At 32.7% G+C, this 20,019-nt stretch overlaps 1 protein-coding gene across 8 annotated transcripts in view; it reads left to right on the top strand.

Annotated features, from left to right (window-relative positions):
• tun (N-terminal glutamine amidase tungus) overlaps positions 1-19,783 on the top strand; it is a 52,742-nt gene extending 32,959 nt beyond the window's left edge. For 6 of the 8 annotated variants that reach the window (XM_036362511.2, XM_070107646.1, XM_014231770.3 and 3 more), the window contains 4 exons: positions 52-205; positions 6,945-7,093; positions 7,315-7,439; positions 7,536-19,783. In XM_036362511.2, the coding sequence (XP_036218404.1) occupies positions 52-205; positions 6,945-7,093; positions 7,315-7,439; positions 7,536-7,669 (562 nt within the window). In that variant the 3' untranslated portion in view covers positions 7,670-19,783. The remainder of the gene's footprint in view (positions 1-51; positions 206-6,944; positions 7,094-7,314; positions 7,440-7,535) is intronic. The other 2 variants (XR_011395817.1, XR_011395816.1) reach the window with 2 other exon arrangements.
• The last annotated feature ends 236 nt before the right edge of the window (positions 19,784-20,019 follow it).

Here is a 20,019-nt window from a genome sequence, read left to right on the forward strand (position 1 = left end):
AAATTCTTTGTACTCATGCTCTTCTCTTTCATCCAAATTGTGTATTTGTAGCGAGGAGAATGTTTGGAAACTTTGTGAACAAGTGAAGAAAACACGTATCGATGAACTTTCCAAGTGCTACGCGGTGTTCGTGTCAAATGAGGGGCGCACGGTGCCCCTGTGGCGCCAAAAAGCAGGACGTGGCGATGATCAGGTCGTGATATGGGTAAGTAACATATCATAAAACAAGATGTGTAAAGTTCGAAAGACGAAAACGTAAAAAAGGAATAAAAATAAAAAAAACAACAAAGGCTGCAATGTTCAAATAAAGCGCAACACATTCTGTCGCGCGCAAGTGGCACTTGCAAACGCTTATCGCTTTTCTTGTTGCTCGCATGCTGTTGCTTCGCTACTTCGTACAACTGCCATATTGAAACTGTTGCAAAGCTAGTGTCAAATTTTATACTTACTCGCCGCCACACTTTCATATCTAAAACTCTTTCCTCGCAATAATTCTTCGCTAAAATTTCAGTCCATTCGATTAGGCTTTGCCTGAACAGAGTACAGTACATACGGCGCGTATGAGTAACTTTCTTACATGTGTACCATAAATGATCACATTACGGTTGATTTTCAATTAATCATTTTAATTATACCTTGACTAAGGTTTATTACGTTTGTTACGATGTTTGTATTACCCAGGGACATGTCGGATACCCTATAAAGTCGATTCAGTCATGTCTGTCTGTATACACGCAATCACTTGTGTTCCTCACTTTATGAGATATCGATCAGAAATCTGCATACGTCCTTTTTCCCCAAAAAGCTGTTCATCTGTCGGAACCGCCGATATTGGACTACTACAGGATATAGCTGCCATATAGTATAGCAAGTTCTTGCATGGAAAACATTTTTAATTTAACGAGGCATCTTCACGAAATTTAGCACAGATTATTGTCCAAGACAATGGTACAATCTCCGAATAGTATAGCATAAACTTAGCTGCCATTCAAATTCACCGAAAAAAAGCCGAAGTTAATGTTTTTTAATTGTTTCTGTAAGAATTTAATTTATGATATTTTTAAAAATAAAACAGTGTAAATTTTAATAAAATTATGCAAAGACATTAAACGGTATTTGGCATTTCGAAAAATTTTATATGTTATAAAAATGAAATAATACTTTGAACTTTACATCCAAGATCTCAAAGTTTTTAAAATACAATTTTTTACACAAATTTTTATATAATTTGAAAGTCAGTGTTAACTATATTCTTCGTCGTCGATCGAATGTTAAAGTGGCTTTGCTAAAGTTTTTTATTGATAAAAAGTATTTATATAATTTGTTTGATTTGCTGCTTTCTTTGAACCCCACTAATATATATTTGACTATATTATTACTCGAATTTATACTTTTGCACATGAACACACTTATGTAATGTCTTGCTCATTCTTGTGTATGTTAAATGCATGTACGTGCCTTGTTAGTGACGCCATCTTCGGCGTCCTTTCGACACAGCCGAATGCGCGAACACTTGCACTTTACAAACAAATAATGCCTTTGAATTAAAAATTTATTGATGATAGAAAATATTTTTTAGCGAGGATTTCAAACTCCTTCTCACACAAACACTTCTGACATATTTTTTCTCTTTACCATTGTTAGTGAACTTGCCGAATTTCTACAACTCTATATTTTCAATTTGTAGATGTAATATACAGATGCATAAATATATGCGAAGACTTGAATAATTGGAAGCTGAAATTCTCCAAGTAAGAATATCATAAAAGAGATTGGTTGTATGATGCATACCTGAGTTCATATGTACATAAATATATATTTATGAAGAGAATATTCACTTTTAAGCTTATTTGAAGGTTAAGTCCCTGGGCTTTACTATGAGTCTTGATATAATTTATGGGCTTCAAAATTTCGTTGATAGTGAAAGTCGATGAAATTTCTTGTGAGATTGCCAAATTGCCATCCGCCTGGCTACCTAATCAGCACAGAAAATTCCCAAAGGGTTGAAAGACGGATCAGGGTGAGATGGAACACCTTAAGGACATGCAGGATCGCTAAGATCATGTGCAAGGACCGTTAGTGAAGGCGAAGAAAAAGGCGCATGCTCACACAGTCTCGAAACGACTGCAGGGCAGTTGTTGTTAATGATATATGGCGCCACAACCGACCAGTATAACTAACAACCTAATACAATAAATTGCCCTCTCTGTGTTCTTTATTACCATTGGTAAATATCTTTAAGATTGTGCTAAATTCAGATGATGTTACAATAAAGTCCGTATCTTCTTGACAACAAAACTATTTGTATCACTTGGCCTTCTAGAATTTTCAAACAATTAAGTATTTTTGGGTTAGAGCACACTTTACGATTCTACAACCATGATTCTATCAGAATACTTCCACTTCCCTCTAGTGGTGAAGCATTGGGTCAATCAACGCACGTGAAGCACGTTTTGTTCACCAAGCGGTTGTTTGCATCACCTAAAACTAATCAAGATAGATATAGATTTCTATATACATATATTTCTTCTAATACTTGGTGATAATTAGTGAATAAGTATATTTTCTCAGCCATCATGTTGAACTTATAACAAAATGTACCAGACAACAATATAAAAAAGTTTCTTAGAGTGCTGGAATTTTTATAGAGCAAAAATATCTTTCTAGAAAAAATCGCATGAAATAAATATTAGTAGTGTAGTATCATAAGTAGTAGAAAAGAAATATAATTTTGGATATATGTATAAGAAACTCTATATAAATTTATGTTTAATATTGGAAATATTATATACAAATTAATATAATAATATAATTTTTAAAGTTGTTAATATTTATTATTTTTAAGGTTAATATATATTATATAATAATATCAATATAATAAATAAAAAATGTTATTCATTGTCCAAACACGATTTCTTTTCATACTCCTCAATACAGTTGTAATGCATTCTATATAAAATCAATTATAAGCTTATACAAAAAACACAAGAACGATTTCGCATAAATTGAGTAAATTTAGTTTACAAATTGCTCTAATTAATTTCACTGTGGATATAACTAACTGAGGCAATAATTCCTACTACTACAAATTATTAAAATATATAAAGAAATCTTACGAGTATATCATTTAACTTTGCGAGAGTATAAAATGTTCGGTTACATCCGAACTTAGCCCTTCCTTACTTGCTTTATAATATTTATATTAATAATAGTATCTGAGAGTGAACAAACACATTATTTTTGTCTTTTTTATACATTGAACAGGGTATATTAAGTTTGTCACGAAGTTTGTAACACCCAGAAAGAAACGTCGAGACCCTATAAAATATATATATAAATGATCAGCATGATAAGCTGAGTTGATTTAGCCAAGTTTGTCTGTACGTCTGTCTGTATATATACGATCTAGTCCCTCAGTTTTTAAGCCATCGATCTGAAATTTTGCACCTGTCTTTTCCTCACTAAGAAGCTGCTCATTTGTTGGAACGTCCGACATCGCACCACTACAAGTATAGCATATAACATATAAGTATAACAAATAGCTGCCATACAAGCTGGACGATCGGAATCAAGTGCGTGTATGGAAAACTCCAAGGCAACAATACAATCTTCGAAGAAATTGTATAGATCGGATGACCTTTTCATTTGTGAAGGGTAGTACAGCTTCGGTGCAACCGAAGTTAACGTTTCAAATTTGTTGTCTCATATCACTGAAGTGAGCGTCTGGTCCTGGAGATTTGGTCGCTTGAAGACATCTGAAATAAAAAACACAAAAATATTATTTTTCTGTTCGCTTGTCATTCTGGCTGTAACTAAGATTTAATAATTTCCTTGAAAAATAAAAAAATGAAAATGGTTGACTTCGAAAAAGATCTCGAGATCTATTGATGAGTAATTTCGCGGCTATGTACAAAGCGCTACAGAGCTCGTATCTGGCAACATTATACATAATTTGAAAGGTCTTGACATAACCTACAAAACAACGCTATGCATGATTAGTTTGGATATTGCGTTCAACAGTTATAGACGTGTAAACATGGAGTTCACTAACGCCGAAATTCGCGCTATTTTAAAGTTTTCCTTCGTTAAAGGCAAATCCGCTAGAGAAACGTTCCGTGAGATTAATGGTGTTTTGGGGGATGGTACTCTATCACTTCGAACCGCGGAGGAATGGTTTCGACGATTCAGAGCCGGTGAAAACGACACCATGGATAAGCCAGCCGGCGGAAAACCTGTGACGACAAATACCGATCGAATCATGGAATACATCGAGTTAGACCGGCATATGGCATCTCGTGACATCGCCCAGGAGATGGGAGTTAGTCACCAAACCATTTTGAACCATCTGCAGAAGGCTGGATACAAAAAAAAGTTTGATGTTTGGGTGCCGCATAATTTGACGCAAAAAAACCTTCTGGACCGAATCAACGCCTACGATATGCTGCTGAAACGGAACGAACTCGTCCCATTCTTGAAGCGGATGGTGACTGGCGACGAAAAATGGATCACATACGACAATATCAAGCGAAAACGGTCGTGGTCGAAGGCCGGTTAATCGTCCCAAACAGTGGCCAAGCCGGGATTGACGGCCAGGAAGGTTTTGCTGTGTGTTTGGTGGGATTGGAAGGGAATCATCCACTATGAGCTGCTCCCATATGGTCAGACGCTTAATTCTACCATCTACTGCGAACAACTGGACCGCTTGAAGCAGGCGATCGACCATAAGCGTCCAGAATTGGCCAACAGGAAGGATGTAGTGTTCCACCAGGACAACGCCAGACCACACACTTCGTTGATGACTCGTCAGAAGCTACGGGAGCTCGGATGGGAGGTTTTATCGCATCCACCATATAGCCCGGACGTAGCGCCAAGTGATTACCACCTGTTCCTGTCCATGGCGAATGCCCTTGGTGGTGTGAAGTTGAACTCAAAGAGGCTTGTGAAAAGTGGCTATCCGAATTCTTCGCAAATAAGGTATTATGAAGTTGCCGTCTAGATGGAAACAGATCATCGAACAAACCGGCGCATATTTTAACTAAATCCGATCACTGTAACACTTTTTATAAAGCATTGAATGAAGAGCAAAAAAGCGGAAGGGAGATATTTGACAACCTTATACTTCGTCAATATTTCGATTTTCGTTTTAAAATTTTTACAGTGTATTCTTAATATGTAGTACTTTCGAAAAAAATCGAATTTTCCAAACCAAGCTACCAGACTACTACCTTAACACAAATATTGGCGGAGGTCGTGGTGTGATACAACCCTCAAATAAAAGGCAATTTAGTTGAATCACTTTTATATTAACATTCATTGGGTTTGACTTTAAATTCCCTATGAAATATCAACTAGTCACCATACAGCGATTTGTAAATTCTTAAAATTAGGACAGCTAATGCGGCCGTTTGACATTTTTACTTTTCTCTCCAAAAGTCACATCGTATTTGCTTGATTACCTTAATTTACAACAGTGAAACCGAAAAACAAGGTTCGAAATCATTAGTCAGTTGGCCGCGCTAGTCGATAAAGGGTTGTTTAGAAAATGGACCGCAGCTACACTGGTGACTACAACCCTGTGCTGCAGCAGTTCAGACAGAGGCTGTGGCCAGGCCATCACAACCGATCGGCTTCATCAACTATGTATGAATTTACTCAGCGAACGAGTGGACTGGTGAGATGAATAAAGAGTGTATGTATGGTCTCTTCACCAATTTTATTAGCGAAAAGCAGTTACGACTAACTGTATTGTTACTGTAGTTGCAATTCCGGGAAAATTTGTTCGCGATTTGGTATGTTGGCTCGCAGCTCGTGAAAAGTCAAATAAGAAATGTGTAGCGTTGCCTAGCGCCCTTCTTCGGCCGTTGTGACTTGTTGGCTGATTGCTTATTCTGCGTGTTCTATGCTTATCCTTGGCCGCTCACAATTCTATGGCCGCTTTGGTTGTTCTTAAATTTTTTTTTATGTGCAAGTAGTTATGCATGATCCGAGTAGGCTGTAAGCGCCATGATGCAAATCTCACGAATGTACTTAACCTTTCCCGTGCATGCATTAATAAAGTCGTATTGGCTAACTACGTACTCTGAGTAGCCGCCCTCGAGTTTCTTCTTTGCCTACTTTTCGGAGCACAAAGTAAAAAAAACAAAAATAGAGTAAAATAGCAATTGCACATGAAGAGCCCAGCCTAAATAGAAAAGGCAATTTCAGTTGGGCCTGCAAAGCCCGTAGTTAGCCTGGCTAGCAGCAATTGGAGACTATTCGTGAATTTTACGAATTTGTCTACTAATAAAATAAAGAAATTATGTGCTTGATGGCTGACATGCCGAGGCCAGTAAGAGCTTGAAGGCGCGCCAATTTTACGGTCGGCGAGGGAAGTTTGGCTCAATAAGCAACATACACACCACACCCTTAGCCGTTACTTGTTGTTATTTTAGCGTGTAAATGTGGTGTATAGCATGTTGCATGTCGCATGTGCAAAGAATGCCCGTCGGCGTTAATGTTCACAACTACAATTACAGACCGGCAAAAAATTCATCCAACATTTACCTTTGAAAATCTACATTCGTGCTTATATATTTTTAGAAGTGTATGTTTATAAATGTGTTCGACCTTTTGTGTGAGCGTGTATATTTTCTATTACTGTACTCGCTTTCATGCCAGTCTTAAGTCCCCTTGGGCGCTGTGTTTTCGTCCGCCTATTACCGCTACCAGCCGTAGCCTTGTCAGGCCCCGCACCAGAAACATGTAATGCAGTTTATTATTCTTTTTTCGTTAGATTCTCTTTTTTCCTGCATTACAACTTTTTTACAAGTATATGAGTGGCTTGTTTTAGTATACGCCTGTGCAGACACCTATACTTTTACCATTTCGTTCAACATAATAAAGATATACATTTATTTTTAGCATTTTTTTTTTGCACTAACTTTTTGAAATTTTATTTCTTCCAGGACTACCACGTTTTCTTCATGCACAATCCATCGCCGAATCGCTGTTTGGTGTTTGACTTGGATACGACGCTACCTTTTCCTACATATTTCCATAAGTACGTAACAGAAACGTTTCGCTCGGATCTTGCGCTGAGACCAGAACATCACAGGTGAGGAGCTATGTGGTTATTTTAAACCAGAGAATAGAGGGCATTATTATAATATTTTTACTTAGTCTTGATTTCATGAAATAAGTTTGCAAATTTCGTTTATATCGGCTTACCGCGGAGATAGAATTGAAAAATTATGCATTCCACACAATTATGCATTCTAATTGAAATATTTAGCATCTAAGCCGATAATATTTGCATCATTATCATTACTTTTGCAGGTACTTCAGAGTTATACCCGCAGAAACATATCTAAGTGAATTCTCTTCTGACCGGCGCCACATGCGAAGGCCAGATGGCAGTTGGATAAAGCCACCGCCGTCATACCCGCCCATACAGTCAAGCAGTAAGCCATTTCAAGCATTTATTTAGCATTTATTATTCGATTATGATATTATAAAATTTCATTTCATTTATTTTTATCATCTCATCCCACCTGCAGGCAATGCGCATAGTTTGGGCGACTTTATCTGCATGAATGCGGGCAAAGGGCCCGGCACCGTGTACAGCCTCTCGGAATTCGTGCAAAATTTCTACAAGGCGCCGAATGTGGTGGCGCAGCAGAATAACAAATAATATCAACAGTTCTGAGCAGCTATCATTGAAGTACCAGTCAAGTTAACGAGCCGACAGTAGCGCCAAAATGCCGCATGTGCACTTGCAGTAGAGAAAGAGAAAACGAAATAGTTGCAACTGGACAAGATGTTTACGCTTAGATGAATTATTTAATAGCAATAGGGAGTATATTTAATGTCTGAGTGTTCGGTGCCATCAATATCAACGTAAAGGTCAAATAAATAACAATACAGCAGCAGGATATGCCAATAAATAGGAGAGCAGAATTGAGGACAACATGAATAAGTTATAGCTAGTTTCAGAAGCCTGCAAAACCGGCCATCAAGCTAACCATATTATCTTCAGCAGAAATTGCCTTCAATGCCGCACTCAAATGCAAAAAACGCATGCTTGCACTCGGCGCATGAATGCCGTGTAGGCCATCAATGAGCAGCTGAAAATGTCACTTAATTTGCATATAACACAAAGTCACCTTAGCTTTACCCAGGCATAGCTGTTAAGCTTTAACGACTGCAGGATTCACCAACAAGCGTCGATGATATTTCTATTATTCGCAGAGCAACATAAGCAGTCCTACCGCCAGTCCCTCGCAAATCGTACTAGAATGCTTTGCCAGCATTCCGTAACAAATACTTTGCAAGTATGCGCTATGCCGAGGAATATTTTCAACTTTTATGCATGCCAATCTATTTGCTGTTGTTGTTGGTTGGTCATATTTATAACCAACCATCCTTGCTGACATTGGCTCTAATGTACGAAGTAGAATTTGATGGATTCATTGGCTTTAATGGCCGCTGTTGATGGCTTCATGCTTGATTGAATAACCGACTGTTGACCGACGGATGGTTTCGGGCACCATATGCATCGGCATCAACAACAATATTAGCTAGACGTCTGCCGGAATATATGATGATGCTATTGGCATGTGTCGACGTTTTTGACACATTGGGAGGAAGGGTATTTGCATTTCATGGCATAATTATGGTCAGAGGCAATAGGTTAGAATGAAAAGAACTTTGTAATCAAAGATAACACAACATAAACTATTAAATATTAAATTAAAGTTTAAATCAGAAAACAGATAAAAAATTACTAATACAAAATTAGTAATAAATAAATGAACTATTACATCTACAATAAATATCTGCTTATATAACTAAAAAAGACGTAATAATATTGTAATTATAATGATAACGTATTTTTGTATTCAGAAGCGTGCTTAGAACCCAACAAAACATAAAACAATATACTTAACTGAGGAACAAAAACATACTAAGGTTTATAATTCAGCGTTAAAAATTCGAAGTAAATATAAAAAAAAAAAAAATTTGATAAATATTAGCAAGTCACTATGCAATATGCATTTGGCTAAATTTTACTCCAGTTTATTATAACCTAATCCAAATTTTTTAAATCACACTAATAAAATGACTGCAATAACTGGGTTATTTCTGAGGTACTGCTAATTCAATGTTACAGCAAACAGCCTGAAAATGTTTCCTAGTTTTGTATGTCGTGTGTCTGCGTTGATAACTTTGGGCAAGGCATAGCACTATTATAGTCTTTTGAAAAAACTTGCATCCGAGTTCATAATTTCTTAATTGTCGGTGAACGCCTATATGACATATGTAAATACGTAAGTAGCAAAAGAAAAATATCTGAATTTGTTCATACTTTGATGAAAAAATTTCAATTGCGAAAAGAAAGTTAAGCTTCAATTGTAAAATTCAGACTTTAAATCCTAAATTAATGTTAAAGTTGCTTAAGTCGAATAAGCTTTTCATTTTATGGGAAACTGAAATATTATTAACACCTAATTTCTTTCTATTTATGTCATTTCTAAGATAATAGGTACGGTTTTCATATACGAATTAATTGGTTAGAATACATACCTTAAATCTATTTCCTTTATTCTAAGTTAACTTAAGCCGCTTTAAAACATTAGAAAATGTATAAATTATCGATCAGCGACCGAAAATAATGATTATGGTTGCGATTCTTAAATGAAAAAATCAATTACTTATAATCGAAATACAAACAACAAAAACACAGATAATGTCACGTTAATCCATTTTCGACGATCTTAGCATTTCGGTGATGATTGTTTAATTTCGGATTTTTATAATTTCCTTCACCCATAATGATTAATTTTAATTATTTTAGTAGTAGTAATAGTCATTATTTTTGAGTACAAAAACAAAAATATATAAAAATCATAAATAATCATTATCTGTGAATTTTAACTCATTTTTATACTCTCGCAACATGTTGCTACAGAGTATAATAGTTTTGTTCACCTAACGGTTGTTTGTATCACCTAAAACTAATTGAATTAAATATAGAGTTATATACATATATAAATGATCGGGATGAAGAGACGAGTTGAAATCCGGGTGACTGTCTGTCCGTCCGTCTGTGCAAACTGTAACTTGAGTAAAAATTGAGAAATCTTTATGAAACTTGGTAGACATGTTTCTTGGTACCGTGAGACGGTTGGTATTGCAGATGGGCGTAATCGGATGACTGCCATGTCCACAAAACGCCATTAATCAAAAACAAATAAATTGTCATAACTAAGCTCCACAATAAGATACAAGCTGGTATTTGGCACACAGGATCGCATTAAGGAGGGGCATCTGCGGTTAAAATTTTTTTTAAAAAGTGGGCGCAGTTCCGCACCTAATAGGTTTAATGTGCACATCTCCTAAACTGCTAAAGCTAAAATAACATAATTCATTGGGAACAAATTCTTTGAGCACCTCTGTCTACGGTGTGAAAATGGGTGAAATCGGGTGACAACCCCGCCCACTCCCCATGTAATGGTACTGTTTAAAACTACTAAAAGCACAATAAATCAAGCACTAAACACGCCAGAGTCATTAAATTTTAACACAGGGATCGTATGATCTGACTTTATAGGAGCCGTGTTCGAAATTAGACAATGGGCTTTGCAACGCCCATATTTAGGTGAAAACCCATATCCTAGGATCTGCTTAACCGATTTCAACCAAATTCGGTACATAATATTCTTCTCATATTTCCATGTTATAGTGCGAAAAAGAGCGAAATCGGATTACAACTACTCCTCTCTCCCCTATAACACCATTTTAAATTTCATCTGAATTTTTCACTTTCCAGTATAAAAATCAAGCAACAATGATTTAATCGAGGTAAAACTTTGCGTGAATAATACGTTTAAAGTATGCCACCTTGTGACCAAAAACTGTCTAAATCGAACCAAAACTATTCACGCCCCTAGGTACTGAATATGTGGACCCCAGTGCCTATAGTTGACCTTCTACCGAAAATATCGGTCAATCCGCAAAGAAATCTCAAACGAGTATACCATTTGACTTTGCGAGAGTAAAAAAGGTTCGGTTACATTCGAACTTAGCCCTTCCTTACTTGTTAGATCACAGGTTTCTTATGAAGATTTTTTGCTAACTTTGTTCCATGACCATTTAGAACAAATCTCATGGATCAAATTTATGTTATGGTATCGCCACGCCCCTTTTGCACCCATCTGAAAATTAAAAAATATAATATCAAGCGTAATCTCACACACAGGATATATGCCTTGGTTTCTTTGACTATTGCAAATTTAATCGTTATCGGATCCAAAACATAAAAAAAAATCATTTCTGTCAGTAAATACGGGTGCAGCTGCAGCGAGTTTATCGAAATAATAATTTCTTACCAAGTGTTTGTTAATCGCAAAAGAGAAAAAGAAGATATACTTTTGTTCTAAAAATGCATTCAACGAAGTTAGCAAAACACCCCATAAGAAACATGTGATCAAAAGTGTGTTTTATTTTGAGCGAAAAAAGGGATGAAATAATTATTATTTGTGATTTTTACATTCAAAAATAATGATTACTTACGATTTATTGTGATATTATTCAAAATTAATCATTATTGGTGAAGAAAATCGTAAAGCTCAATATGTAATCATTATTACGTGATTTTTAAAATAAAATTATAATGATTAGCTCTCTGTTATCGATATATATGTATGTATCGAAATGCTTAAAACACTTTGGTATTTTAATATTCCACCCAATATCTAAGGATAATTAACTTGTTGGAATAAAAAAAAACACAATAATTAAAGTAATAACTTTAAAAATTAATTAAATGAAAACAAATTACAATTTGAATTACAATGCGTTGTGATGAGTCTTCTATACAAAAAGTTAAGTTTCGCAAATCAATTGCCCTTGAAAGTTACACTAGTTAATAAGTTTATATTCTACATAAAATTTATTATAATAATTAATACATTAAATTATCTAAATTGTTTGTCATCAGTTATACTCAAATATATATAGTAATGTTTTTGAAACGATTTTTAAATATGTACACTTTTTATACTTAACTAAATTAGAAATATGAATATAATAGTTTGTATATTAGTCGTCCAACCTATCCGCACCAACAAATAATAATCGACTTCACATAATATAACGTTTGTTTCAAAGTGCTAAATAACGAAGTGTATCGAAGCGATCGTTGTGGTATTTTTCAGCAATCAAAATTTTACAAAATTATACCAAATTATAAAATATTTTTCAGAAATTTAGTAATCTCTCTGCAGTCTTTGAGGCTAATGCTAATGAAAACACATTTAATTTAGGTAAGCTTAATATATAATATATTAAGATCTAAGAGTTATTTTTTTTAATAAGTATAACTCAAGTCTAACCAGTTTCTTCCAGAAAGTTGTCTAATAAGAAGTTCTGTTGTACGACTTAAGTTGTGTAAAGGTAAAATTAATTATTTTTCCACTTGGATTTACACGAAGACTGGAAATTAAGTTGTAGTATAGTTTTACATAACGGCCTTCATGTTAGCACGACATCATTAGTCTTCACTTGCTTGTTTCTTTTTCTTCTTTCTTGTTAAATAAAATACACCTTATAGTATAGTGTTTTTCTTTTTGAATTTCTAAGCTGATTATTACTTCCAATGGAAAAAATATACTTAAATTTTCAGCTTAATTATGACTCTCTATTTATTATTCGTTTATAGTTCTCAGCCAAATGTAGATTTTTTACAAATTCAAAGGCTTGAAATAGCATGCAGCAGCTGCAACGGTTGATGTATTTGATTTTAGCCAAAATTATATTTCATTACTAGTAGCCTTTTGAACTGTTTAAAAAGCAATGTTGCCAAAATGCTTAAAAAAATAATTTTTCAAAAAAAAAAAATAAAATAAATAAACAACGGCCCAAAAACACAAGTTAACATTATTTCTACTACTAATTACTTACATATTATATGTATACTACGACTACTATTTATTATTATCGTACTATTTTTATGAATGCAATCTATTGAGATAATGCATTTTATTGCAACTTAATATAAGTGAACTTTTCATTAAAATTTATAAAATACATATACACATGCAATAGAGGCAAATGCAAGAATCTAAGAATAAATGAAATGAAGAGCACCACACTTTTCACAATAAATTATACATATTAAATATGTCTAAACTATAGAAAATAAATGTAAAGGATAAACCAACACTGAAAACATATGCGATAAAGGTAAATAAAATCCATTAAGTATATTATATACAACAAAAACAAACAAACAACAAAAAAGAAACACGCAAATAACTGTGTTTGCTTATCTATGCAAAAGCGGGGCGAAGTTATTATATATATACATACATACATATGTAAAAAGGAATATTTTCACTGTGCAAGTCTTAAAGTTAAACCATAATTTTTAAAACACAACAAAAATATATTATATACATACATGCTAATATTATAAGCGTAAAGTATTTAAACACATCTACTATATACTTATATTATACTATTCGTAAATTAAGCGGTTGGTGAATTTATCAATTATATTTGAACTCAATTGAAAGCAGCTATAATATTATATATATTATATGTACATACTTGTCCATATGTGGAGTAAAATATATATACACATGTGCTAGTAAATGCATACAAAGCTATTACAATGATGATATTTATACAAACATTTAACGGTATAACTAAATCTTTACATCTCGATGGTGTTTCTTATAAACTTTTGACTCTCTACACACACCCTTAGGTCATACTTACGACACTTATACGTTAAATTGTAACTCAGATCGACACCCACAACAACAATAACCACAACTATAGCCAAAAATATAGTAAATTCTAAGCCATTCACATAAATTGCTGTCTTAATCCAGGTACTTAAAGTTCTGTATTTTTAAACTCTATCACAACCCTTTAACCATATGCTATAATAAAAATTAAAATTTAAAAATAACCGGCTTAAATTTAAAAACATACAATTTATGCATATTTATGCATATTATATATACAAAATGATATTTAATGAACAAATAGTCAAGTGAAAAATATATGTACTTCAGTTAAAAGTGAAAATTCCTTCTAAGGTTGTACATAGCAGAGAAAGGTGATATATGTTGGCGTTTTCTGTGTTTTATTTTTTATTTCTAAATAACAGCTTTTTTATACAAATATGTTTTCATAAATTTCAATAATCGGACGACGAAGAAAAATATAAATTTGTTGTACCAAACTTGATTTAAACATTACCGTAATGGAGAAAAGGTAATTGAATTATAGTTGAATTTTTCTGCTTATCTTTAGAACTCTTGTTACATTCGCACTTTTGCTGCAATAATCCATCAAAAGCTTTCAAAGCGAGGAACATGACTTAAACAAAAAATGAGCGCAAAACTCGCAGGATCTAGAGATTATGACAGTTACGTCTTGTACATTTGACATTCAAATATATTAGTTCGAGACGTCATGAATAAAATTAAGTTTGACAAGTGTGGCGAGCAAAATTTTTTTATCGCTCGCTCTCATTGCAAGAAAAAAGTAGCTGGTTTGTTGGTATGTCTTATAGAATAAGCACTTTAAGGTCACATTGCCTATTAAACTCAACCCACTTTTATTATATGTTCGCTGACTTCCGTAAAAACAGAAACCTTTTACCCGCAAAATATATGTGAAATTTCTTTGTATGGCGACTGCTACACGTTTAATATTATATATTATATATTGACTGCGATCCAGGATCCCGATATTTATTGAATGTTTAGTATGCAATATTGATGATATATTATATTTAAAATATAAAAATGTTAAATAAATATTTAGTAAATTTTTTAGCTAATTTCGATATACAACGGAACAAAGCAGTAAAAAAAAAGGAAAATCGTACAATTGTTATTAAAAATATATTACTTATCTATATTTATATACAAATTTTAGCATTTTCAAAGATCTGGTGAATTCTTCTGGCTAGCAATTTTTGCTCCAATGTTTTTATTGAATTCTTTTCTTCAAAACCATAGGCACTTTTCTCAAGTTTTCTTGAGACATTTTGTCAAAAACGAACGAAAAATTAAACAAAAAATAAAGCTAAACCATTTCATTCCATTTTTTTTCAAAAACATGAGTTATTTCGAAAAAATACTGGCGCGATAAATATTGAATGTATAGCATTTACTCGCGATCCGTCAATTCAAATTGAACGTGTGATAGGCGCCTATATGACCTACAATTCAGGAGTATGAATGATATTACGATTAACTATACTTTAAAAATCATTTTGAGAATTTTCTTTATAATAAAAAAATATTCTAATAAACAAATAATAATGTGTGGTAAAGTATGTTTCAAGTCACCAAAATAATCAGCAAACTAAAATAAGAATATACCTATACTCGTTTACGGTATTTGCTCAAATGACAATGGAAATTTGGAATGGAAGCGTTAATTGAGAATTGTTTAAGTATTCTAAGGTCAAAGCATTTAAAAGGTGTCGAATTATGCAGTCGAAAAGCTTTGACGTCATTCTGCATTAACGCTTTGCACCTTGTAACGTAAAACGGAACCTTTTGAACTTTTGCTCCACAAAAATTACGGGTAAACACAATTTAAATATTTGAACAATTAATTAAAATGGATTTTGAACAGATTTACTTAATTTAAATGCTTTTACTTAGTTTTTGGAATATATTAAATATTTTTTAATTTACTTTATACTCGTACGTAAATTTATAAGTCGACATTTTATATTCTAACCTATAAATTACTATACAAAACACAAATAGGGTTGATGTAAACAATAATAACACATAAAATAAATATATTAAAACCAAATAATTACTTAAAGAGAATGAGTATGTATAGATGGTAAAAAATTTAAAAAATGTAGTTAGGCGAATATTTTATAAAAACACAGAAGTTATACAATGTACTAAGAAGAAGAATAATGAAATTACAAATGTAAATAAAATTAGGAATTAAAATAATGCAAATAACGGTGAAGAAAATTAAGCGAATGCCGTGTTAAGTATCTAAAGAGTAAAAGTACACTTGCAGGCAAAGTCTCATGTTTCATGTATACATATACGGTCATAAAACCAAGTTAAAGCATTCACAAATAATGACAGCAATAAATATTCGAATACTACTAAATATGCATAAATATAAATGGTAAAAGCAACAAAAATTACAATTACGCTCTAACTGTAAAAGGCAAGCTGTGATTAGCGGGCAAAACAAACTGATAAATGGATATTAAAATCACATCATCAAAAGTTCCACAAACCCAATTGGACTAAACAACTCGACTTTTTATTGCTGAATGTTATTGTTGTTATTATCAAACATTTGAACTTATGGATTTTTTGAACTCGTGCTCTCTTTGTTATAGCCGTTAAGGTTACGTTCTTACTTCATTCAGTGATTGGCTTTTGTGGAATTCAGAGAAATTAAATTAATCTAAATACTAATATGGTTCAAAAACAATTCACTAAAATTTTCATTCGCGGTGCATTTATTGCTATCTACAGTCAGATGTCACTAATTTTAATAATTATTATTTTTATAGGGACACCGGATGTAGTTGTTGTATTCTATTGTTGCAAATACAAAAGGATTAATTCCGTATAATTCTTTACAAAATTAAAAACTGCAAGCACACACACATTCATTCAAAATTTCGCCACTTTGTTTAATAAATAATCATTCTGTAGAAATAATAAAGTTAGAGTTAAAATACTTCAACATTGACTACACTACTCCAGTATTTGCAGATTTTTCATTTGGTTAAGATACTTGATTTAAAAATGTCTCTGTTACAGTTTACAACTCGAGTTCATCAATGTTGAAATTGGATGTCGGCATTATCAACAACAACGTGGTCGTTCAAATAATTTCAAGTTGTGTTGTTAGAGCCCTTAAATTTTAATGGTTTTATTGCTTGCAACCCTGAGCTAGTGCCGTTGTCGACAATGTTGAATGTTGACAGCTAGCAGTTGTGGCAACGGAAGTTGTTTTCGATGTGTTTGTTTTTATATCAAATTTTTTTCAGTTATTTGAGCCAATTTTTAATCAACAATTTTATACAAATATATCAAAAAACAAATTATTGATTCCTTTAGAACTTCCTAGCACCAAGTGAGAAATTTAATGGCTTTTTACTTGTAACAATATTTTTATTGCAGATGGAAAAGTTAATATAGTTTTATAAGGAAGCACTTTTTGGTATATGAGATGAAGTGACTTTAAATAAATGTGGGAGAGAAACAACTGTAGGTTTCACATTGAAATTATGTGCAATTACCGGGATCCTTGCTGATGCCTGTTATCAAAAATGAAAAGGGAATAACTTCGTTCGACGTGCGCAACCTCAAATACCTATTTATGTAGTTGCCTAGAAATTCTTAAATATTTATAGGGTTTGCAAAGTTTCAAATTTATATTATATGTATGTAGGCCAAAATTGTATTTATGTAAATGAACTGTGAACCTAAAGCTAAAGTTCTGTATGTAAAACATTTGGCAGTATTGTAATTCCTAATATCAAAAATTAGTTTAATTGAATGCGTAGTTTTTTCTTTAATATTAAACATTACCCTGTTGTCAGGTTTTTACAGTCGAGAACCATGGACTGGAATATGGATGGAAATTCAAGAATATCGAGAAGTGGATATCAGCTTTCGACTACTGTGTATGTTCTTTTTGTGAAAGTTTTCGCCCTGAAATCGACGAGTATTCAATTAACATATTTCAATCTGTTTTGTATTTCCACTTGTAATTCGACTCCATATTCAATATTGTGAACATTTCTTCCACAATCAAATTCAAAAATTTTGAATAATATTTCTTTGCTTTTCATTTCAATATGAATATAGTGGGAAATCGGGAATACCTCTCAAAAATGGAAAATAATTTATGATTTTAATAAATGCTTATACATCATCACAGCATCACTTTAAATTATTACCTCTCTACGGTTACTGAGACGAGTAAAGTTGAATTGAAGTCAGAGGAATGAAATTTCAGATCAACTAACTCTTAAGAAATGAAGATTTGATAGATAAAACTGAAAATTTTTAAACGAAAAATCAAAACAATTAAATTTATTGGTCACAAAAAAGTTAATAAATATTAAAATGGACATTGCTTTTGATTTATATTACAATGACAGAAATGTTGGGGCCAAAATTGATGTGCTGCACGTACGATAAAGCCTTCTTGGTCACTCAATGCTGATGCCTAACAACAAGTTAACCAAAGTTTTATTGGCAATTAAATGGGTTTTAAATAATGTTTGTTGCAGATTCATAACTTGTTTTCATTTAAATGAGGAATCATGTTGGTTTTTACTAAATGAGATGGGGCTGGCCAAGACTACGATATCTACAGTGGTTAAGGAGTTTTTAGACATTATGAACACCGTATTAGTGCGCAGTGTATAATACCTAAATAACCCAGAGGAGCATAACGCTTCAAATATTTATCCTTACTCAAAAAGTATATTCTACGAATAGTAGATTGTATCGACTCTTCCACACTTCTCTTTCAAACACTTCCCACGATTATTTTATTTTTACTGTTTCCATTTTTAATAAATAACTGATTAACATAGTTTAAAATTATTGAAATAAAATAGTTTTTTACACCCTTTTTCTATTAATATTTCTTTTATAGAAAGGCAGTAATTTTTAACTACAACTGTTTGATAGCAGTTGAAATTTTAAGATACTCTAGTCAACCCAACTGGCAGAGAGTTGAGAATCGAGATACCACAAAAAAGTTGAAGTTTGGCAATACTTCAACCGTTGTTTTTTCAAATTCAAAGAATTTCAAAACTGTAATAGGGGCTAAACATGTAAAATAGCCAAAAATGCGCTATTTTTAATAAAAATTTTAGCAACAATAATGACATAAATACAATTTAAATATAGCATTTATACTTCAAATAAAAAAAGATGTGTTAAATAATGTTGTAGCTGTGCTTAATTTAAAATAAGTATACATGTATGGTATTACTCAAACAACAGCGAACACAATAAAATAAAATATGAAAGTCACACAGTTACTTGGATGTTTACGTTGTGAAATGGTTTCAAGCGCGTTAGTACTATTTTCGAAAGGCATTTATTTTTATGTAAAAGAATCGTATGTAAGCTCTTTACACATATATATATACATGTATGTATGTGAACTATATTAGTTTAAACAATTTTTTCAAAATAATAATAAAATATGGTATATAAAGAATATAAAAACAACAATTAAGGCAATGCAAAGTGGATAAAATAAAACAAAACGCAGCGAGAAGTTAATAAATCCGAAGCAATTAATTTAGAATTAAATAATACTTAAAGGTTGCACCTTCAAGTACCCTTAAGCTGCATACACACGCAGGTTAAGTCAGCAAAGCTGCACAAAAACAACAACACAACTATTTAAAATAATCGCATAATCTACGGTCCGAAACCAAATCACTTGCGAATAGGAGTTGCAACTTGCAAGCAACAAACTTAAAACTCACACATACATACATACAGGTCTAACACAAACACACAGCAAAGGAGTTCGACACCCGAAACTTTCACTAAAAACTCCAATAAAATTCAATCGGAAAAGTGAAACGTGGGTGTATGCATATTGTCTGTAATATGCAACAACAACGCACATAAATAAGATAAACACATAATATTATTATCTAACTATTGAATAAGTATTTTTTCCACAATTTGTTACGCTTTCCCTCAAACTGCATAAATCGAAATAAATTTATTAAAAATTATAAAATATATGAAAACAGTCTTTCGTTCTTATTACTGTTAATTATAATCTCCAAAAAAATCAGATGGGTTGGACTTAGGTGACCATATTTTTTCCGGCAAAATCCGGAACGTTTTTGTTTAGTCATCGATTTTTTCCATATTATAATTCACTGAAGATCGCGACATATAATATAATAGGTCAGAGAGCAAAAAGAATGGAAATGATAAAAGAGAAAGCAAAGTAATAATATAAAAAATGATTAAAACACTC

This window comes from Bactrocera oleae, chromosome 4, assembly GCF_042242935.1.
Source record: "Bactrocera oleae isolate idBacOlea1 chromosome 4, idBacOlea1, whole genome shotgun sequence".
In the NCBI taxonomy this organism is placed as follows: Eukaryota; Metazoa; Arthropoda; class Insecta; order Diptera; family Tephritidae; genus Bactrocera; species Bactrocera oleae.